The following is a 24,672-nucleotide window of genomic DNA, read 5'->3' as shown; positions in this document are numbered from 1 at the left end:
TATTATATGTTTGCACATCACTTGTGAGTACTGAAAGACTCACTCACATATTTTTTTTATTATTCTGAAAATCTTTTAAGAGTTTTTTTTTTCCGTATTTGATTTTATATGCAGAACGTCGAAAAATAACAACTTATCCCAACATGTGGCTAGTTGTTATCAAGAGGGGGCAAGTTGTTTCGAGGTTTATTGGAGGATAGTTTATAAAAAATAATAACGATATGACCTTGTTCTCATATATTTAAAGACTAATTGAGAAAATCTATGAGAAACTTAAGAGTAACTCAAACGAATGGGTTCCGGTGGGCCACCTTTTGATAAACAAATGCTTGTGTTTCAAGTCTTGCAAAAACCATCGTAGGGGGGGGGGGGGGACTGTGTTTCCCAATGCGTTTACTGCCGGCTCACAACAACTAGCGTGCCTCGTTGTGCAGATTATATGACTCCAAGCTGCTTTACGCCTCTTTTGTGACGACTTTTCAAAGTTTCAGTACTGTTTTAATCTCTCTCGTCTGAAATGTAGATCCTTGACGGTGAAAACTTTCATGGTTCATACTGTGCTCGCAGATTTGTGAAGAAGTCGTTGACGTTATGTTTATTAAAAGATACTGATTTGTCCGCAGTCAATCGATTCCGGGGCTTTATCTTAAAACTCAGGATTTATTTTCAGGAAATCAGTCATCAACTCTGTCAGATGTTAGCTATGTTTTTATGCCATCGCACACTCATAAATTGTATGCAATTTTTGACGTGACAATGTCTAATAAATCGATGAACGCCGGCTGCACGCACGAAAAAGTGTCCCGTTACGCTCATTGTACGCTTGCGCCGCATCTATCTGTCTTCCACTCGAGTGGAACAATCATCGATTTGACTTTTTCGAGGCACATTAAACTTGAAACACTCCCATTCGTTTCCTACTTTTCCTATCATCGTCCTATCCTTAACAGAATAACACAGATTGGAAGAAGTTAAATAGCAGACATGTATAAAAGTTATAGTTAAAATAATCTCTTCGTTAAAGTAATAAACATATTTGAATTAATGAGTGCATATAAAAGTAAATTTATCAATTAAATTGTAGATTTCATTTCACTCCTTCTTTGTATCCATACAAAATAGTGATAATTCAATAAAAATGATTAAATTTTATTCATAAAAGTATGCAATCATTTCATCAATGTTTTGTTATGACGTCACGTTAAATTATCGTCCGTAAACCGACTTTACAGACAACCAATTTTTTTTAAAATGGTAATAACCGATCTAGAGTCAGGTGACGGGTGTTTATGTAAAGTGGCTGGGTTTGAGTCTCCCAGACGACCGGGCTACACTCGCCCGACGAGCGACTGTACGAGTCGCGACTACCTGACGAGACCGACGATCGTGACTGACTCGAGCTTGACGACCGAGGAACCCGACGGGGGTCGCACCACAACGCCGAAATACCACAACGCCGAACGTACAATAACGCCGAATGCCAAATTGACTACAACGCCGACAGCTGTGGAAAACTGCTGTGTACCACAACGCCGAAATACATTAACCCCGAAAAATGTCATTGCAGGACTGCCACAAAGGTTAGGTTAGGTAAGGTTAGCACACGAATTCATTCAGTTGTTTTAAATTTTGCTCCTTTGACCCCCCCCCCCCCCCTTCTTTTCTCCGCAGCAACATTTTTCGGCGTTATTGTATTTCGCTGTTGTGGTACACAGCAGTTTTCTAGCTGTCGGCGTTGCGGTCAATTTGGCATTCGGCGTTATGGTACGTTCGGCGTTGTGGTATTTCGGCGTCGTGGTAAGGACCCAACCCGACGAGCACGCCCGACCTCGAGGGCTTCCCGGCCGAGAGACAGCGCGGCGGCGGCGAGCGGCAGAACGTCGGAGACCTCGCAGCTGGTTCGAGCCCCCAGTGCGAGTGGCCGAGGTCGTACGACCTGGAAGGAAGACTATACGAGCCCGTGTCGAGCTGACGGGACGTGACCGCCAGAGAGTTCGTCTCTCGCCCAGGGCCCCCACATGGCCGGTGCTACCCTTGCTACGGCAACGGGGCCCATGGGTCTAGGGGGCCTCCGAAGGAAAGAGAAAAAAAAAAAAACTTAAAACAAAAAAAGTAGACAATTTTAAATAAATCATAGAAAACAATTAAACAGTAAGGCCTAAATTTAGTTACCGTTGAAATATTACACCAGAGTAATATTATTCGGAATTATGCTGTGCGTACAGAACGTGTCTGAATCTACAAATGTGAGTAAATAACAAAACCACCACCAATTGACGCGACACCATGTTGACAGTGCAGAACACTCACGCTCTTTTATTTGCCATTATTCAAAATCAATTTACGTTGACAATCGAAACACTGACTTAAAACTAGTTATAATGTGTTTTAAAAATAATCGTGAAAAGGTTAAAAATATATATATAACTAAAACAATATACATAAAGAAAAAAAAACATTGTTTTTTTATCTCTGTAAGAAAAAAAAGGGGGGGGGGGGGGCCATCATGACTTCTAGCAACGGGGCCCACAGAATGATGTGGGGGGGGGGGGGGGGGGGGGGGTGTCTGCTCTCACCGGAGTCAAGGCGAGAGCGATAGCGGGGGTCCCTCGCCCGTCGGAGATGCCTTTCCTTCCCGCCAAGAGCAGTTGGTGCAGCCGCGACACCGCGCGAGTAGCCGCAGCTACAGTAACCGCTACATTCGGCGGTGGTTACTTTTAACAACCGAATCAAAGAATACAGATTCTGGTCACTAATTTAATCACTGCCTATTTGCATCATGTTTCTGAGCGCCAATTTACGATATAGCCTACGTAGTTTTATATTTATAAATTATGTAAATAAAAAATGAAATTAATACATGTCTATTATTGAAAAAAGAGCTTTGTTTATTAGTATCTTAAATAACTAAAACATTAACCTAGACCTAGCAGCACGTGTCTTAAACCTGGAAAGAATAAATTTATTTGCCTAAGATTATCGGTTAGAATGTGATTCGCCATGTTTGTACTCTAAACTTGTGAATTTATTTCTTTGCTATAAAATATATTTAACAAATCGTTTTATTATAATAATTACTAGGTTTTTATTTTTATATATTTACTTGTTTGCATTGCATTCTTCAGAATTATTCTCCGCATGTGCTCTCCAAGCTTCACAACTAAGATATCTTTTTTGAAACAATTGAAAACCACAACTCCAAAGGTCCAAAAAGTGGATTAACAAACCTCTAGACTCCAAACGTCTTACATAGATGTTTCGAGGAGTTGTACCTTTGGGTGGAAAAAAAATTCACACCTGTCCACCAGGCTCCAACAGATAACACAAGATGCACTTGTCCCCAGGAACTGACAAGCTCTGCACACTCGAGAGAACGGCATGAATGATTGCTACCGGGAAGAAGATCGGTCTTATTTGCGCAAGGCGAGAAGATTCCAGGTAGCGTCTCCTCAACCGAGACGGTTCTCGCGTGATTTGCACCGCGCGCGCGCGGTTGTGTGTGTGTTTGTGTGTCCGCGACGAGTTGAATCTTAATCTCTCGCCTTGGCGGGGAGCCGGGTGGGGGGGTTATCAGCGTCGTCCCGTATAGGCGTGAATTACACCCGGACCCTCACGTCACCTCGCCGTCGCGGTTTATCTTATCGAGAGAATCCTTTGCTCGCGCACCTTTTTTTTGATATAAATTTTTCACCTTCGCAGTCGGCGAGTACCCGGAGGTCAGTGCGAAACCCGGGCTCCCGCGACGCGGCGCCGTCGTTCTTTAGCCGGGGGTCCTGTCAGTGCCTGGTGGGCAGAAACTTGACACCATGAGGGCCGCCATCGCCTTCCTCGCTGCGCTGTGCCTCCACCGCGGCTCAGGTACACGCTCCTCCATCTTAATCTTTAATTAACGAAGATAACGACAAATTTACAAAGATCTCTGGATAATTTGTAACCATCGTTCTACATTAATTTAAGTTGAAAAGTTTAAACAGAGTAGAAATCGCCTCGACCCACCCTATCGGCTGAAAAATAAGTTTCACTTAAAAAAAGAAGAAGAAATCTGCAGAGACCCAGCCCCTGACGACCAAGGTGCGTGCTGGGGACGGTTGGGAAAGGGGGGGGGGGGGGGGGGTAGGCCCTCCCCTCTCCCGCGGCCCGTGAAGCGTCTGTGTTCCGCGGGAGGGCCTCCGGGGAAGCTGGCGCCACAAATACGCCGGCAATACGGAAACTAGGACACGGAAATATTTCAACGCAGAACGCTTAGAAATAATACCTACCCAGAGAGATAAATAATGTACTGATCGACGAAATATTTTCTTTTAAAGTGCACGCCAAAAATTTTCTAGACGCGAACCACACGCACTCTGTGCCCGCCGCTAGAATTCGCTGCCTGAATCGTAACCGTTGCTTGCCGCCGCCACCCGCAGATGGCAGCACGAGACCGACGGAAATTTTAAACTATAAAAAAAAACGGCTTCAATAAAAGTGAAGAAGATTTGAAAAAAAAAAAACCTAAACCTCGACTTTAGACCTGATTTTCGGCAATGTATTTTATTAATGTAATGTCCATCTTGTTGAAATTCGCTAAACAGTTAATACTTTAAATTTTTTGCACATGAAGTACTAAAATATTAAACTGAAACATTTTAAAACATACATTGTAATAATAAGTTTATGTTTGTACTTATATGTATGTTTTTAAGTATACGTTCGTTTATTTGTTTTTGCTTAAAAGACTAAAATAATTTGTAAATAATTACTACAAACAAACCTTAACCTTATTGATCTAATTCAAATTTATTATTTAATATTATTATATTATAATATTTCTAAAAAATACAACAATTCGATCCAGCGACGTCCCCGGAGGTTAGAAAGTGCGCCCTCTACCCCTGTGCTACCGAGCCCGTTAACACATTGTAAGGAGAATATGTTTTATAATAAGTGTAATGCCAGGTTTCTTAGATATTTTAAAACTTGAGATTACTTTTTACTATGACTATTTTTATTTTACCGAATGTATTCCAGGGTAGTTTCATTATCATAATGTTTCATTTGGCATACCAATACGTTTTGTATGTACCATAATGCTTACGTAAGATACTTTATACAGGTTTATGTTTCTACGCGTGTCACATTTCCGTTCATCGACTTCCGTTCCATTTTCACGAAATTATTCCTACCAAATGCAGTAAACTGAGAGCTAAAATGTTTAAAAACAAAAAAGTTTTATATTTAAAAATTCTTTTAAATTTAATTAGTATTGTGAAACAATTTATAGACATTTTAAATAGTGTGAGTGTATTTTTTGAAATTGCGGTATTCCTGTTCTGTATGATGTTAAGTGATTTTATTAATTTCATACTCGAAGATAGCATGAAGGGGATTGTACATATGTATTTAAGTATATAGCGCTTGGAGGAATCCTGACACCTAAAACACTCAGGCGAAGAAGTTGGGAAGAGTGTTTATATATTCCTTGTATCCCTCCTCATTTTAAATCCACCCTTGCTGGTGTGACAGACAGAATTATTGTTTATTCTTCCTACATTAAAAAAATTTAAAAAAGATTAATTTTCAAATGTACTTAATTATTCTAGTTTACCTGAGAGATTGTTTTCCTAATTGTTCGACCGGTTTATATCTATTATTAACTTGAGTTGAACCAACACACGACTGATTTTCATAAAATAAAATAAAATATTATTGATCTTACAACTAATGCTATTATTAAAATCATATATTTATTTAGTCGAACAAACAGATTTAACGGGCGAAAATGATCAGTTGCAGAGATTACGAGGTCCATCTTTTGTTATCCATGTCTACGTCATACTTGCCCGTAATCTCTCTAAATATTTCGCACTCACGCAGACACAAGCCCGTATGGACTTTTTTAAATCTCCCTTAAAAGATATTTCTTGGATGCAAACAATACTATTTAATTCGTTGTCTTGCTGACCCAGTTTCAGGTGGTTCATCTTGTCTGGCAACAACCCAAAATAAGTTGTTCGACACTAGAATCGTCGGTGGAGTGCTGGCGGAACTTGGTGAGTATTTCGTCCAGGAAATGAACGTGTTAGTATAGGTTGTTTACAATGCGAAGGTGTGGGGGTTTTACGGTCGTATGGTTTGAGTACAAAGCCTTAAGAGGGTAGTTCATAATGTTACTAAATTAAAATTGATCATAAGAAAGGTTTCGTCCAATAAACAAGTCCTTATTTAGTAGTTTTTATGAACTTACGAGCAAATTTCTATGTAATTTGTAGTATGTACGTAAAGCATAAAATTATATGTTATGCAGTTAGGAATTAACAATTCGTAGGTACTCTTTGCCTTAAAACTCTTTATTTTAAATATATCATAGTTCAATTAATAAATATTAGGTTTTCCAAACACATTGAAAAACTCAGGTTTCTATGGTTTTGGCCAAACTTAATTTTTATTGATTTAATAAATGATATACTAAAAATAAATAAATAAAATATAAATTATAATATAAAGGCTAATTACGAACCGTTATTCCTAAACTGTGTGCCGAACGATTTTATTCTTTCAGCACATGCTAGGACTGACATAAATATTTGCCTTCCAATTCATAAAAACTTTTCATAAGGAAATGTTTAAGTGGAAAAAACGTTTTATAAATAGCTTTTAAATATGGTTATGTTAAGAATTTATTTAAAATCACGAAATACTACACGCAAAAAATATTTGGACACTATACAGGAAAATAATATTCTGCACTTTCACAAAATATTCCTTTGGAAACGAGCTGCTAAGAAATAGTTTGTGATACTACAAGAAAGTTGGTTAAACTTTGTACAACACATGGCTATGGTTATTTTTGCAAATATAAAATACGATTTTCGAGATAACACTGAATATTTATTACGAAAATATTTATATTTTGACTGATGTGTCATTCAAGATTTTATTTAAACCTTGGAAAAGATAATCGAATATTAAAAAAATGGACTTTATTTTGTTGTATTATGCTTACAAATGTGCGCAGTAAATACTGGAAAGCTATTGTGGGAACGGTTCACAAATAACTTTAACTATTGGAGGTACTGGGACAATACAAAGCACAAATGCCCGGGTAAGAATCCGAACCCAGAATTACTGCGAATATTATTTTGTGGTGTTGCAGTTGCTTTTAGGTTAATCTACAAATTTACAAACATCGATAATTTTTTTAAATATTTCTGTTACATTCACAAAAAAAATTACAGTGTAAAAATTTTTCATTCAATCTTGTGTAATATACCTACCTTAGGTTCGCAGACTAGTTGGAACAAAGTTCATACGTGTTGATGATAAACGACTGTTTTATCTTGGTTATCTCGCACCATTTGAAACAATATTATTTCATAACTGTTCACCTGCACGGGAATACCACAATTGAATTCTTTCATTGAACCTCAGTATCAACAGACACAAGTCACACCTGTGCTGACGGCTCTCAGCCGGGTCATTACTGTGCATTATTTTTGTAAACGGAACAGTTACATTCATGTGGATTTACAGATTTTATCAAATTTGTACATTTACACGAAAACAACTGTATCGTTACAAACTAGTCTTCGCAGTTGTACTGGGTTCGGATTCTTACCCTGGCATTTTATGCTCTGTGTTGTCACAGTACCTACAGGGTAGTTAAAGTTATTTGTAAACGGTTCCCTGAATAGCTTAGCAGCATTAACTGCGCACATAATAATAAGTATAATAAAAAGCAATAAGGTACAATTACGGAATATTCTATGATCTTTTTTTATAGTTTAAAAAATGGTGGAATGAAACATAAATTAAAATATGAAGTTTTGCGCTATTATTTGTAAGATGTAGGTACTTAGTATTATCTCGAAAAACGTAGTTCATATATGCAAAAATAACCATAGCCATGTGATGTTAAAAGTTAGAATATCTGTCTTCCGTTACCTATTATAAACTATTTCTCGGCCACTGGTTTCCAAAGGAATATTTTGTAAAAGTACAGAAAATTATTTCTGCTCAGGACCGGTTGTTGTGTTGTCCTTTAGCGCGGAAGACGCTCTGGGTTCGAGTCCCGGCCGAGGAATGATATCGAATTTCTAATGTTTAAATTCGTCTTAGTTATGTCGATGCAATATAATAATTGTGAAATGAAACTAATGAATGATTAAATGGCAACTAAAATTAACATTATTAAAAAAAAATTATGAAAACACGTGAATTTGTGAACGAGTCTTTTAGTGCTCGCCCAGTGATATGTGACATCTAACCTCGGTAACAAGCGAATTCGCGTGTTTCATTCGAGTTGCTCTGTTGGGATGGTTCGAGATTGCGATTCGACCCGTCACCACCGACACACTGATACAGGGTGTCCACAAGTAAAAAAAATATTTCGTACCAACTTAGGCGAGAAAAAAAGTACTAGATTTGGAAAAAAAAAGTACTAAATTATAATTTGTTATGGTTTTAACAATTCAGAAAGTTATTTTGACATTGCAATGCTCTAACTTAAATATCACACACCACACACACACACACATACATTCCATAGTTTTTTTAAAAATAATTACGCTTAGTAATAAAACATATTTGAGTTACTGTAATATTATTATATTAAAGAAAAAAAAGTACTGGATCTGAGCGTAAATGTACTAGAGCACTAAAAAAAAATTATGAAAGTGTTAGATCTAGTACGAAAGTACTAACTGTGGACGCCCTGCACTGATAGCGGTGAGTCGACGTGTGAGGCCCGCTGTTCACTGCCCGCAGGCGAGTTCCCGTGGCAGGCGTCGATCCGCGCGTCCCAGACGCACCTGTGCGGCGGCGCCATCATCGGCGAGCAGTGGATCTTGTCGGCGGCGCACTGCTTCATCCTCAAGACTGCCGCCGACCTGTCGGTGAGGGTCCACTCAACGCGGGGGCGAAGCCGGGGGGGGGGATAGGGGTTCTAACCCCCCCCCCCCTTCTCAGCCCCTATTTTTTAAAATCTGAAAGCAGGGTAGCTAAAAGCCTGGGTGTCTTACTGCTATCACCGGCCACTGCACTGGAGGGGAAGTGTAAGCGAGCCCTACTGATTCTCCTGCACTTTCCCTACCCCTGTCACGAGCAGAAGCTATAAGGTTGTGACGCCGTGACGGGTCTCAAGTTTTCAAATATCTTACACCTATTGTATTTAACCAGCGCGGTAATTATAAGCAGGTGGTGACTGGGTAACTCTTCAAGCTAAAGCTAATTGTTTCCAGGAATTATTTCTTTTTCTTTTTTGTATTATCGAGCTTCGAACATGATTTATGATTTTGTGGACGTGTACAAGGCACTTGGATTGATTAAAATATCTTTAACTAATTTCTTACTTCATCACTCAAACAATTTTTTATTAAAAAGTTAATAATATTTTTACCATTACAATATTTAAAGTTAAGTACCGAAAACTGCCTTTAAATCCAAATTTTTCTGGGGGAGGACCCCCGGACCCCCCGCTTTAATAGAGGGGGGACCATGCTTCGTAATTTCCCCCCCCCCCCATACACAAATCCTAGCTACGCTACTGCACTCAAGTAGTTCCTGCCCCGCCCGCTAGACAGCAGCTCTCATGAAACAATGTCCCAGCTGTGATATAAACTGTGAGCGTTGTAGAGTTTTTTTTGGGTTCAAAGGTCACAGTTAAAGAGTAACTCAAAACAGTTTTTTTTTAGAATACCGCATGCGCGAGTTTTTTTTTTTTACTGTTTTCTCGCTTGCAGCGCCACCCACGCAAAATGGAGACTCCTGTGCGTAATGCGTTTCGTGTTCTGCAATTTGCTAAGGGTGACTCTGTAATTTCAGCCCTCCCCATTGAAATCTCTTTTGTAAGAGTGCGATTATAAAATTTCTAATGGTCTTCAACTTTTAATGGGAGCTGCATATCGTGGGTATACACCAAAAAGTGAACAAGTCAAAGAAAAGTGGTTAAAATATAATTACCATCTGCCTAATAAAAGGCCTTGAAATTATGCCCAATTCAGCATCTCAAGAACTAGACACTTTAGGTAAAAAGTTAAAACAAATTTCACTTCTTATTTTTATTTTATATGCCATGATTCTCTCTCACGGACGAACGGGAAGGAAGGCTTCGCTAGGTCTCAAGGAGTTACCTTGAGGTATTGCGTAATCTCATTTATATGACGGTATTTCTCGAATTTACTGAGGTAAATAATCGAATGTTGCTCCATCTGGCTGTAAATATAAAGTTTGTTGCTTGATTTCCCACTTGGTTAAAATATTGTTTATTTTTAATTTGGTTACAGGATTTCACCAATTAATTGAAACTCTGAATATAATTTTATAGCGTATCTCATATCGTAAAAACAATGCACGGAGCAACTGTTCGCTCAGAAATAACCAGGATTATACGGAGAAAAATAAAGGAATTATTGCCAGGGATAACCCAGAGAACACGGAGAAACCAACTAAAGTTTTTCCAGGAATAACCAGCACGTGTAGGAAACCAACAGAAGTTTACCTGAATAATGCTCTGTGAATACATTTATAAATATGCCTGTATATACATATTATACGTCTTAAATAATCGTATGCATTGTTTATTACATGTGCTTAACATATCTATTTACGTTTTATGCATACGTATATTTGTAACTGATGTATATTCTAAGCATAACATTGGAATATTTATGCATATGTATAAAAAATATATTAATCGTCGAAATGTGTGATTCACACAGCATGATTTAGGTAAACTTCCGTTAGTTTTCTCAGCGTGCTCCTGGTTATTTCTGGCAAGAATTCTGTTGTTTTTTTCTTCGTGTAGTCCGGGTTATTTTTGAGCAAACAATCACACCATGCATTTATTTACGATATTAAATATGACATATTAAATGAGTTACGTTTAATTGGTGAATTCCTGTTACCAAATTAAAATAAGCAATTTTTCAACCAGGTGCTACATACGTTTTATCCCGAAGAGTTTTATTATTAGTAGGCCTATAGACATATAATTTGTTTATCGTTTGGGGCCTCAAAATTTTACCACACATTTTGCGTGCACGGCATATTACTATTTTAAGTTTATGCGCAAACCCCCTTGTTCTAAGTTAGGTAACACAAGCTTCTGGTGGCGTCGATGGACGATGGCGTAAACATTTATACATCCAATCATCGCTTCTATGTAGAACTTTGGGGGCTTTCTGTGGAGTGTCAGGTGCCATAGTTTGCGTTGTTTTAGTAAATCAGCTGATAAGCAGTGATTTCGTTGTTACCATTTTATCAACATTCAAGCTTCGTTCCACTCGAAAATATTTTTTCTCTGATATGTAACTAATTATTTTGCTCCTGCAAAGTTATTTTTTATCGATGAAGAAATAATGTTTCGACATTTATCAGATTATTTTAAATTATTGAAATGGTAAAAAATAAATTAAGATTTCATAGCTTCAAATTGAAATAGACGTTATTTGATAATGAATCCTGCAAAACAGCCACGTTTTCTCAATAAGTAGGGACTGGGGGAAAAAAATCGCGGTTTCGATGACCTTCAGGATAGTCTACACAGTCCTCTGAATGCTTGGGCAAATAACGCCAGTTCATTGGCTGCTCACTTGTGAGTGATCTCAAATTTTTTGTCTGTGATTCGGTACTTCTTTGGTTGAGTGTTTCTAGTTGGCCCAGAGTCGTCTAGATGAATAGCGAGCCAATACCAAAAGCAGCTTAACTATACAAGTACAGTAAAACCCCGTTTATCCGGCCCTCGTTGATCCGGATCCGATTTGTAGACATTATTTACTGTAACACATACAAATGACAGTTGTATTCTAAAGACAATTAGCATACGATAATATACCTGGCCGTACTTTATTCAAACGCCATACATGTTTGTAACAGAAGAAAGTGGTCAAATTCTTTGTTAAGAAATTATGTGAAAAGTTATTTTATATATTTTAATTACTTGAAAACAGTATAGGGTATATATACTATGTAATTTCGTTATAATTGTTTCATCGTAATAAACGGCAAGTCTGCTTATTTAAAATGTATATCTTGCTAATTACCCATATTACCTGGATTATCCTGATTTTCGATTATGCGGATTGCCTTTGATTCCAGTTAGTCCGGACGAACGAAGTTTAACTGTATTTGAATTTTAGCCTATCGCTAAATGAATCTGTGATTTTTTCCGGTCTCTTATCAATAAGAATGCAGGTGAATAGAACTCTAACAAATTTGTTTCTTCTTTCAGGTTGTTGTCGGCACAATCTACTTGAACAACCTTGGTTCATACATCCAGACAACACAAGTATCTAAATTAGTGGTGAATAGTAAATTTAATTGGTAAGTGAACTAAAATAAACAATTACCGAATAGTTATTGTGGTTTTAGAGGTACTAAAATGTAATGCATTTTCTTGGCTTCTGGGCGTAGGCCGTGTCAGATAATTGTCTTGCGACGTTTCGGCAGTCATAGCAGCTGCCAGACTTATGTAGTCTACCCGATGATGGCAGCTGCAATGACTGCCGAAACGTAGCAAGACTATTACCTGACACGGCCTACACTAAGAAGCCAAGAAAATGCAGACAATGGCCGTGAAAGCCTTAGATCTTTAATTACTAAAATGTAAGCTGTAGGTTAAACATTAATATTTACACCGAATAAAAAATTAATAATATTGTCTAAAGATCATTTTATTTTGCTTTGCAGTACCGACACGTTTTTATCGTATGGAAAGATAAATTGGTAAGTTTTATAATCATTGTTAAAAATTTCCTTCTAAGAATATTTTGAGAAAATTTCACAGACAACGTTGTTACATATTCGAAAATACAATCATTTGCTACAATCATGATGATTTGAAAAGATTAAAAGAATATACGCTACGTAAAATACTATTACAGTATTGATTCATGCTCTTCTTTCGGTGGGATTTCCTGTCATGACCAATGTGAGGGTGAAATGTATTTATTTAATTCATAGTTATTTACATTTATGTTAGAAAAACATTCTCAATTAAGTTCACATTTAGGTTTTTTCTTATATAAGATTGAGTAATTATTCCGCTAAAATTTCATTCCAAGGCTATTGCTATGTTTTTTTTGTTGTGATAAGTATGTATAAAAACACGAATACAGAAACTGACTGTGTTGATGATCATTTTTTAAAGACCAAGAATATAATACTTTATGTGTAAAACGCACGTTTTTAACTACTTTAGTATCGCAGTTATGTGCGATTGAAATATCACGAATGAGTTGGAAATGAAAACATTAGGAAATTTTTGTACAAGGGATAGAAAATGTGATAAGTTATTCGTTTCTTTTGATTTATTGCACACATTCTTTTCTTGAATAATTACTACTGATTGGTTGAATTTCAATTTTCTCGAACCCGGACCTCGAATTCGAATCCCAACGAGTGTCTCGAATATATAATCCAAATTTAAGTCTCAAAGGTCAAAAATAAAATAATGTACAAGACATTACAAATATTAACTATAGTGCTAAAACTTCAACCATTTGAATGCTTGTTTCCCAAACTAAATTTCTAGAATCAATATTGTAATTCTATTTATATAATTACACGTTAAAAAAAAACACTATCTTGGGGAATGGTAACAGGTAAGGTTGTGACGCCGTGACAGGTCCCAAGTTTTCAAATATCTTACACCTATTGTATTTAACCAGCGCGGTAATAATAAGCAGTTGGTGACTGGGTAACTCTTCAAGCTAAAGCTAATTGTTTCCAGGAATAGGCCAGTTATGCCGAAACCCAACCATTTTTATTCCTTTTTTTTGTATTGTCGAGCTTCGAGCATGATTTATGATTTTGAGTGGACGTAAACAATGCACTTGGATTGATTAAAATATCTTTAATTAATTTCTTACTTCATCACTCAAACAATTTTTTTATTAAAAAAATAATAATATTTTTACCATTACAATATTTAAAGTTAAGTACCGAAAACTGCTCAAATAGCACTATTTTACACCTTAAAATCCAAATTTTTCCGGGGGAGGACACCCGGACCCCCCGCTTTAATAAGGGGGGGGGGGCATGCTTCTTAACCCCCTCCCCATACACAAATCCTGGCTACGCTACTACGTATTTTACGTAACGAAACATTACGTAGGTCCTATTTTCTGAGTCTTTTGCAAACCAAAAATATAACTAAATATTTTCTTCAGAAATGTTCGTTCAGCAAGCTAAGTGTTTTGAGTTCAAGGTATATATCTGATTGTGACAGGGGCCAAAGTATTTTCTTTATACTGAAAGCAAGATCAATTTATTCATCAAAATAAATAATGTAAAGTTCGTAGGGAATGCGCTTGAATATCGACTTTCTCTAGCAAATAGATTACCTCAGATGTAAAAAAAAATATGAATCTATAAAAGTCAAGTGTGTGTTTGTGAACACTCACTTTTCTCCACAACTATCAACTGCTCCCATTCGTGGTCATGATGATAGATAGCCCTCGGTCTCCAATTGATGATAAAAGAGTTTGGTAGTGGTCTCCAATTGATAATAAGAGAGTTTGGTAGCAGTATCAGTGCGTGGGTGGGTCGTGGGTGTGTGCGGTGAAATTCTCTTCTTAATACACTGGTTTATAATGAGAAGCCCGAAAATATTTTAGGATGTTTTAGAATAGACTCACTAACAGAGTAGAGAGGTGTACCGGTGGGTGGTAAAGATGACACGACATAATAGAATGTTCCAGAAACTTTCGAAAAATTTCTAGGAATTTACAGAATTTCCTATAATTTTCTAAAAAAATATCCAGATGTTCCAAAAATTTTACGAAAATTCTGGAATGTTCCAGAAATTTCTCAAAACTTTTACTACTTTCAATAATGTTTCAAAATTTTCGCATAATTCAGAATGTTTTCGAGTGTTATGGAACCGGAAATTGTACATGCTACAATCCAGAAATTTCGATCCTTGGAGGTATATAAGACAAAATTCGGCGCGCGTTTATCAGTGATATTAAAAAAAAACGCGTATCAAAGAGAACAATACCTGAAAGTCCAAGCGAATATTAAGACGATAAATTTAAGTCACGTCAGGGAAATATTTATATTCAATTTTTTATTAAAATAACTATATGTCCAATAAGGAGATGAGACTTTATTCCATTAAGCGTGCGATATATTCGACAAAGCCGGGTATTACCGCTAGTAATTCATATTGTACGCAATAGAAACAAGAATAAATAATCAGCTTTTCCTTCTCCGGTATTTCTGTCTAAACATGTAAACACTTTCGAACACAACATTCGATATTAAGGATTTTAGGAAGCAAATATACTCCGCAGCAGCAGTTTGAATGTTTACCGAAACCTGATAATTTGTAATACCGCATTTACTAATGCGTATTTAAATTATATTTCTTGAATTTTAAAAATTACTTTGCAGTCATATTTTTTAAATCAAATACTTCAAGTCTAAAAGATAAGCAGTTTCATTTAATTGTGATTTTTTAACAATAATTGATAATTTGCAGTTCATATTTTGCCCATATATTTCCATATTAAAAAAAAAATAGTTCAAAATATTTTATGCATACCTCTCTAAAACATTTTTAATTATTTTTTAAATGCATATTTAATTTTATATATTTAACTGTATAAAATCAACTGGTATTCCATTTATGTTCGCAGGAAGGTGAGTTCTTACCACAACGACATAGCCTTGCTGCAGCTGAAAACTAAACTGGTATTCAGCACGTACGTGAACAAAATCAGCTTACCACAAAGTAATTACACAGCGAGTGGTAAGTCTGCGTTGTTAATGTTAAAAATGTAAGGATAAAAACTGAAATGTAGCCAATCTTCGTTATTACGTTGTTATTGTAAGGATAATTTTTGGAAAGTATTAATATTCGTTGAAATTTCACAGCTACATGAACGTTCTTAAATGTTGTGGTTCGTTACTGATCGCTGACTACATAGCGTCTGTGGGAAAACCAAAGAATAAAATCTCAAAACAAATTATTACATCCTCTTAAAGCAATTTTATACCAGTGACTCCTTCATGCAACAAAATAAAAATAAAAATATTATTTTGTTTTTGGAGGAAACACTAGGAAGGAACCTTGGGATAATTCCAACATAGACAAATTTATATTGTGGCTAGAATGGGAAAATTTGTTTTATTTCAAAAACAACCTGCATTAATATTTCTCGAATGACGTGCGGACAAAGAGACCAAGATACTTATTAGACGCAACTCTTCGTCCCTACTGAAAGAGCTAAGACTATTTACAGATACACTTTTGTAGCAGCACTGACGCACAGTTAAATTAACTTCACGTTGATGACCGGACTACAGATATCTTGACACGCCCTAGGCGAATCTAAAACAGTTATAAACAGGGCCGGAACTAAGGGGGGGCATGAGGGGCATGTGCCCCGGGCGGCATATATCAGGGGGCGGCAAAATATGAAAAGTGGTTCACTTAAACAAAATGAAACTAGTCATTAAAAAAAGTTTTGAAAGTGTTCATATCGCAACCAATAAGTTAGCCAAGAAATTAAGAAATTCTATTTAACTTGATTATGCATAATTCGTAAATATATTCGTACTTCAAATGCGTTACGTCACTCTAAGAAACAAGTATTACCATAATTCGTGGTCTGGAGTGAGTAAAAGCACTGCGATGAGAGCTGGTATCTCAAGGACCCGTTGCGCGGGTGATCACTTGGCTGAGCAAGATGTAGCCCTTTCTCTGATAAATACCCTCATTTTTCCAGCCCCTACTCAGTCGCTCCTGTGTTTTCGTACCATGTGCGTCTCTGCCTGAGGACGGGAGCAGATAGCAGTTCCCGAAACGTCGCATGTTTCTGTTTTGGAAAAACTATTGTGTTTGTTTCGTCTTTTCGTTTTGTCGTGTTATTGTCTCGTTTCAACTGTTGTGCTGAATATTTTTGGGTTCAATATGTTTGTGCTGTCATCATTTGTGGGGTTTTTATAGTTCTATTCTGTTTTGGAAAACTATTGTGTTTGTTTCGTCTTTTTGTTTTGTCGTGTTTTTGTCTCGTTTCAACCATTGTGCTGAATTTTTTTTGGGTTCAATATTTTTGTGTCATGATTTGTGGTTTTTTTTTCGTTCTCTTAGTACATTTTTCTTTGTTTGTCTTTGTTTGTTGACCATATTCCTGTTACGGAATATTTTGTGGTGTTTATATTCTGTTGACAACCAATTTTTTGCTTATTTTGTGCTTTTTGTCTTTTGGTTATTTTTACTTATTTACTTATTTTATTTTTTAGTTTTCTTCTACAGAAAAAGTGCTTAGCAATGGCGTATGTCCAAAAAACTTACATCAACTAATGTTGAAAGTCATTGACAGATTAATTATGGAACTGAGTAACAGGTTTAAGGCTTTGGAGAACATTAACAATAAGTTTGGATTTTTTAGTGGTGTTCAAATCCATAAAATGGAAGTAGAAGATTTAAAAGTCAAAGCAGCAGAATTAGGAAACACAGTGCCGATCTTAACAAAGAATAATTCGTATTTTAAATTGAAAGTTTTAAGCTCCATGCATTAACAGTAGACTATGAATTAAAAGATGCTACAGCATCAACAATGTTGAGCCTTATCTACAAAAATAAACTGTAGTTGGCACACCCTCACATTACTACTGCTCTGAGAATGTTTCTCACCCTTTCAGTTACAATTGCGTCAGGTGAAAGAAGTTTTAGTAAACTTAAACTTATTAAAAGCTATTTGAGAAGCACGATGGGCCAGCAGAGATTAACAAATCTAAGTATTATATCTATTGAACACAAACGAGCTGCTTTGATCAATTTTGATGATATTATTAACACTTTTGCAGCTAAGCATGCTCGAAAAATTAAATTTTGAACTGAATTTCTTTGTATGGTTATCAATACAATATTATACTTAATTCAGAATCACATGTTCCTTATGTAATTTTAGTACTTAATAAACTTATTGGTAAGACATTAATTTTCACTGCTGTGCAAAAAATAAACAATAGTTTGATAACAGTCTACTTCATTATAGTAAACAATGTAATTGTATTAGTTTTCCAATTAGTGTACTTGATAAATAAAAGTTCTCAATTATGTATAAGTGAATGGTATCATTACAACCACCGCTTCTAACGAAAAAGGGTATTTTATAATGTTGGTAAGGAGGGGGCGGCAAATTAAGCTTTGCCCCCCCTAACGAATCTCCTAGTTCCGGCCCTGGTTATAAAACAGGTGAAGAAATGGTTTCAAATGTGTAACACACAGAAGTATGTCACCTTTATTTCGTTCAATTGGCATTCAAAATAAAGTTTTTTGTACATAGTCAAGTTTAATCTAACCTGAAGTAAAATTAAAATCTATGAAATAATCTTGGCTTCACCGCCGAAGAAGAATGAAGCGACATGGTGTAAATACCAGAAATTGGACTCGCATTCGTGTGTTTACATCAACACTCTAGTAGACCTATGTGGTCAGGGTTCGCAACAACTAAATTTCCAAAAGGGGGGGGGGGGGGCAATACACCTTTTTATAAAGAATCATCGATCCCCCCTATTGAAGCGGGGGGTCCGGGGGTCCATCCCCTGGGAAAATTTGTATTTCAAAGGTGGAAAATGGTGCTATTTAAACAGTTTTATTATCTAAAAATTAATTGCACAACACTTTCTTTGCCCCCGTTTGCCCCCACTTCAAGGTTTCAGAAGGAGGGGGGGGGGGGTTGCAAAATACCCTTGCCTCCCCCTGTTGTTGCGCCTATGTAATGTGGTTGCTGTTGACACACCCAAGAGTGCGAGTGTGCGTGCGTGCGTGTGGCAGGTAACGGCGTGGTGAGCGGCTGGGGCGCCACCACGGAGGCAGGCAACCTCTCCTCGGTGCTGTACTGGGTGGAGGTGCCCATCATGACGCGCGCCATCTGCGTCGACTACTACGGCGACGAGGTGCAGGACGGCATGATGTGCGCCGGATACGACAGCGGCGGCAAGGACTCCTGCCAGGTGGGCGTGTCTCTTTATCGAATCCGTTTCTACGATCGAAAATTGGCCGAGAAAGATGTCGGGCGTGAGTTGTAAACCAGAACCTCCCTGGAAAGCTTCGAATATATATACTGTATAGAAGTCGCCAGCCCAGGTTAAAATTTCTAATACGGTTTGAGGTAGTTGGTTAATTCACCGCCGCAATCGCCACCATCTCTAGGGCATCGACTTGTGGTGGTCCCTAGCGGACAGGTGTCGAACTCTTCAAACACCCCTTCCCCCTCCCGTTGAACGACCTTGAGCTGCAGTGAATGATGGGTGGGGGGTGCGGGGAATGACAGCGGGCGACAGTGCTGCGCTCTAACGTGTAAATAACAACCTAAGACGATACAGGGCGTTATGGCAGCGCCCTGCAGCGGTTAAGTTCCCAAGCTGCTCATCATACGCTCCTGAAAAACGTAGAGTAAATCCTATCCACTCGCGACTTCTATACAGTATATATATTCAAAGCCAGAAATAGAGGCTAAGTTATTGAGAAAATAACTATCCTATATGAGAAAAAGAAAACAACGAAAATTCCCGCCCTGCGTGGCCATGAAAATAATTTATTTTATGGTACATAGTTATAAAATTTATTTCGAAAATTTAAAAAAATGGAAAACGAATAATTTAGTTATTGGTATCAGTATGCAGGATATGGTCACCATGGGCTTCTTTTCTTACGTATTATTTTATGTTTTAGTTTACCGTCTTCATTCCTGAGGTTGGTACATTTACAGACACATACTACCCATCCCACCACTCCCGAATGAGACCATCCAGTAAAGAACTTTCGTCAACATGTAGGGATGGCAAAATGTTTTCCACATATTGATATATCGGTATCGGTATTTTGTTAAATCGTTTAAAATATATCCATGCTAATCATTGTCCATTATGGAGTATTAAAACTGTAATTGTATACAGCTGAAGTGTTATTCATTTATCTTCCCAAATTTGTAAAGAAAAAACTAAAAATATATTTTATTTAAATTCGATATAATCGAAACAAAATAACGATATAAAATATTTATCGGCATTAAAATATTGATACACTGTATTTTGTTTGCATATTGAACATAAATATTCATTTAAAGTTACAGATATTTGTTAATTTGTACATTTATATAAAAACAACTGTATCATTACATAATAGTGTTCGCAGTAAGTAGGTAATTATAGTATGTTCTGGGACAGGGGGTGAGGGGTCGGGATCCGGGGATCCAGCGTCCATCTTGGATGACGTCACTTATGGCGGCCATCTTGAATTTGAATTTGACTTTATACCCTAGCGGCTATCTTGGATTCTGCCATTTTGTTTTCTAGAACATTCCACTGAATTATGATGTCACATCCACCATCTTGAAAATCCTCAAATATTAACTTAGAAAATCGGGAAAAAAATTATAAAATTTTAATTTAAAAACTTGATTACTTCGTCATCAAGCTCCTCACTCCTGTGCATTGCACTTTTCATTACGATGCCATCATCATCGAGCTCCCCACTCCTACCCATGCATTATAGTCTGCTGGAGGCAGCCATCTTGTTTAGTAGAGACCGCCATCTTGATTTCATATGATGGATGTCGTCATCGGGTGTATGTTTCTAAAGTATGTTAGTGTATAGCAGTATGGTGTTGATTGTTTTAAGCATACTTGGAATGGGGTTTTTATAAATGTAACTAGTATGGCGGCATTTGTTTTAAGCATACTTGGGGTGGTTTTTTTTAAGACATAGCAAGTATGACGTCGTTTGTTTTAAGCATACTTTATCTTTTGGGATTTAGACATAACAGTATGGAGGCATTTGTTTTAAGCATACTTGGAGTGGGGGGATATTTAAACATAACTAGTATGGCGGCATTTATTTTAAGCATACTCGGGGTGGGTTTTTTTAGACATAACTAGTATGGTGGTGTTTGTTTTAAGCATACTTTATCTTTTGAGATTTAGACATAGCAGTATGGTGGCATTTGTTTTAAGCATACTTTCTCTTTTGAGAACGTAAGCATATCTTCCTTATTTATTTATCTACTCATCAACTGGTCTCATGGTCTGGTTGGTAAGTTGTCTGTTTTCTAACCTCGATGTTCTTGCGTACCCCGGATCAAACCCCAACCACCCAGATTTTTTTTTTACACATCTCCTGCCTTCGAAGCGATGGTGGCGCGCTCTAGCAGCCAACGGTATAACTAAGGTGACATATGTCAACAACAATGGCGGCCTCCAGCAGACGCTGTTTGATTGTCACGGTTACGTAATCAATGTTTCCACGCCGACAAGATGGCGGCCCCCAGCAGACAGCGTCTCCCGGGGGCCGCAATATTTGATTAGGCAATGATTACATTGTCCCAGAACCGACTTACTCCCCCTACTCTTCAGTAATGGCCATTTTTTAGTATGTGAAGCTGCAAGCTAAAAAAAAATAAAGCAGTTACTCTTTAATTGTGACCTTCAGCCAATACTCTACAATGCTAGCATAAATTCTTTTATGGACATGCTCTATTAGTAGAGACCGGAAAAAAATTCGCGGATTCAATTACCTCTAGGATTAACCTCCATTATCCTCTGCACATTCTCGAGTAAACACGCGTGTTCATTGGGTACTAAATTGCGAGGCGTCTCTACTGGGTAAGCTTGTGATTCGACGCTTCTTTGGTCGATAGTGTCTCCCATTGTCCCTGAGAGCTCCAGTTAAACTGCGAGACAATATAGCAGAACCAGCAGAATTGTACACATGTTTGAATTTCAGCCTATCACGAATTGAATTTGCGAATTTTTCCGGTCTCTATCTATTACATCTGGTCTCCAAAGGTACATAATGTTTTTTTTCCCTTGTGTGCTTTGACCTGATGTATCGATATTCCCGATGTATCGACGCACGTCCGTGGCGTGTGCGCGCAGGGCGACTCGGGCGGGCCGCTGGTGTGCGACAAGAAGACCGTGCTCTGCGGCATCGTGTCGGCGGGAGACGGCTGCGCCAGGCCGGAGCAGCCGGGCATCTACTCCGACGTCGCCTACTTCGTAGACTGGATCACGAGCACCGTCGGATGACGCGCCGCGGCGCCGAGCATCCGACGAGAACTGCCGTTTCGAAGCTCCGAACTCAACAACACGCAGGCCATTTTTATTTCAGCTCCGGAATGACTACACCGTCACTCTCAGACCGTTAGGGATATGTCGTGACAAAGTAGATGCACTGGAAACCAATAGTAGGTTTAAAACAAAACCTCACTTCGTTGAATTGATGTCTTGGTTCATCAATTAGAATTAATGGATGAATTATAGCAGCAATGTTAATAAGAAATCTTTACCAAAATAGTAAGTGTCACAGGGGATGGAATGTAATTTGATTATGCTTACCGCCCAATCTTGCTCTATTTAGTTACTTTGCAAAAATGGTCAAGTAGTTATTTCTAATAAATGTTTGTTATTTATATATATAGAGCTTTGTTATGCACATAAAAAATGTATATAAATAAAGATGAGTTTCTGTTTGTTTTTTTAATAAAAAAAAAGAGTACAGTTTTTCTCCGAGTTTGATGACATTTTTTTCACACTTGACTTCCGAAATAAAAGGGAAGCCACTGTCTACATAAACCTCAACCTTAAAGACCTGTTACAATGGATGCTGGTGCTTATAAACTTCCGAAAACTATGTAAACCTTTGATAACATCACATATCTAGATACTGTAAATAAAGTAAATATTTGTTATGAACTTGCAATTTTTTTTATTTGTACTAAGAAGCTTTCTGAACACTCAGCTTCTTTTTACTATTCGCAGCAATTTTATACATTAATAAAAAATTCTGATTAGTATTTCACAAAATCTGCTAATATTAAGTGCAATATAATTTTAAAAAATTGAACATACACGTCACAGAACTGATAGTTTATGTTTGCAAGTAAATTTTCAGCTAGTGAAAGTGTGTGAGTGAGCTTGATTTCTAGAGGGCAATATATTTCGATTGTTTATATATATATATTTTTTATTAAATAAAATCTTTTTTCAGTGTGACTAAATTGTGTTTATTGCGGTTGGACATTTCATTTGGCGTAAGTCATTTGTGACATCACAGAACAACGACCAATCACGCGTGCCCTGCCGGTCTGCTGACGGTCGTCTGCCATCGTGACCGTAGCGTCACAGCACGTAGCGTGACGCCGAGGTGACGTCACGTCAAATCAGCTTCCAGAATTGGGAACAGCACTTACCTTTTCATCCGAGGATCGTCCTATCACAGCAGGGCCTTTACCCATATCCCCTTTATAACAAAATAAAGCTTTCAAGTTTAGCCAAACTAATTATCTATGTCAATCTACCGTGTTGTCCTCTATGTATGATCAGGTGCATCATACAAGTGAATGTGGCACGTTGCTACAAAAAAATTCACCAGGCAGACGTTACTGCGTGAATGTGGCAGGGCCTAACCAAAAACAACCTTACATAATATAATTTAAACTAACTTTAGCTGGACTCGCAATGTTCCGTCCTTCACCCATTCGAACCGCCATCCGTCCATCCAACAAGCCGAGCCATTCACAATGATCCGCATGCCCTCTTAATATTTTTCCACTTGGATGCTGTCAACAACTATAAAAGCTTATATTTTTGAGGGAATTTATCTTGTAATGGTTTAACAGTTTGACTACCATATACGCTAAGCGCTTATAAATGATAAAACAAACTCTAAAATATTTACTTGTATATATTTTTTGAGTTACTGCACACTATTTATTACTTTTGTGTCTCAGACAGTTTTCGTTTCAAATATAATACATAATACGTGCTCATAAGCAAGTCAAAAACATAATACGGAATTAGCTTAACAAAATAACAACTCTAAAAAAAAATTTAAAAGAAAGACAATGCCTTTTCAGGCAGTTTTGAGTTTATAATTTAATTCGTTCGTTCGTCGAAATTTAAGGCTTGGCGAGGTTTTGGCAGTCGGGCGGATGGAATTTCCCGGGCCATCTGATTGGCTGTGCGTCTGGGCTGGCTGGCAGCCAGGCGGGAAACGACAAAAAGGCATACCCGAAACAACCAGCGCCACCCAAAACCATGCGGACAACAATGTCCTAGCCCCCCTAGTATGGTAGACTCTTTTCCACTCTGTCCAACTCTTCTTCCAGAACCATCCTTCTGTTTCCCGTAACCAACATGCTTGTAATTAATGCATGAAATTTTTGCATCCCGCATGTAAGTGCCCAGGGTTTCCCCCCGTGTCTATGCAGGTTTTACCTGGGCCCAACTTATCTAGTTTTAGTCTAGAATAGTCAGTGAGGGGAATTAGTCATGGCGCCATTCGCTGCCATGGCTGGCCAATCCCCCTCCTAGCACACGATGCATGTTACCGCTCCTGCATGGCTAACACCCTGCATGATTAGAGCGTATGGGCTTCGGCCTGAGACGCACTTAGTCTCCCTCCCTTCACACGGAACCCTCCCCAACACACTTAGTTTTTAGTTAGGTTAGGAAAAATAAATCGCTGCGTGTCGCATGATTGACGGACGGAAGAGACGGATCGTGGTGAGTCCAGCTTCAGGCTAACTTGACCCAACCTAATGTTTACTAACGTGAACTAAACTAACCACAAGCCAGGTGGCTAGTACTCGCACCACGGCCGTAGCCAGGATTTCGCGAAGGAGGAGGTCCAGCACAGCCATTTAAATATTTTTTATGAGTAAGTTTTCTTTTTAATTGAGT

General features: G+C 37.8%; 1 protein-coding gene across 1 annotated transcript; it reads left to right on the top strand.

The window, feature by feature from the left end:
• The first annotated feature begins 3,598 nt into the window (after nucleotides 1–3,598).
• On the top strand, nucleotides 3,599–22,683 carry LOC134535914 (trypsin-1-like). Its single transcript, XM_063375289.1, has 7 exons — nucleotides 3,599–3,858; nucleotides 5,949–6,032; nucleotides 8,746–8,873; nucleotides 12,209–12,300; nucleotides 15,618–15,730; nucleotides 18,767–18,945; nucleotides 21,868–22,683. The coding sequence occupies exons 1-7, from the start codon at nucleotides 3,807–3,809 to the stop codon at nucleotides 22,015–22,017; spliced, it is 798 nt and encodes a 265-aa protein (XP_063231359.1). The 5' UTR covers nucleotides 3,599–3,806; the 3' UTR covers nucleotides 22,018–22,683.
• Nucleotides 22,684–24,672: the final 1,989 nt, after the last annotated feature.

Source organism: Bacillus rossius, chromosome 10 (genome assembly GCF_032445375.1).
Source record: "Bacillus rossius redtenbacheri isolate Brsri chromosome 10, Brsri_v3, whole genome shotgun sequence".
NCBI classification, from domain to species: domain Eukaryota; kingdom Metazoa; phylum Arthropoda; class Insecta; order Phasmatodea; family Bacillidae; genus Bacillus; species Bacillus rossius.
Note: the sequence above shows the minus strand (reverse complement) of the source record. Positions and strands in the feature narration are given on the sequence as shown.

Coding starts and splice junctions, on each gene's coding strand:
- LOC134535914 (XM_063375289.1), top strand. CDS start 3,807: ATGAGGGCCGCCATCGCCTTCCTCGCTGCGCTGTGCCTCCACCGCGGC. Junction 6,033..8,745: donor TGGAGTGCTGGCGGAACTTG/GTGAGTATTTCG, acceptor CACTGCCCGCAG/GCGAGTTCCCGTGGCAGGCG. Junction 12,301..15,617: donor GTGAATAGTAAATTTAATTG/GTAAGTGAACTA, acceptor TTATGTTCGCAG/GAAGGTGAGTTCTTACCACA.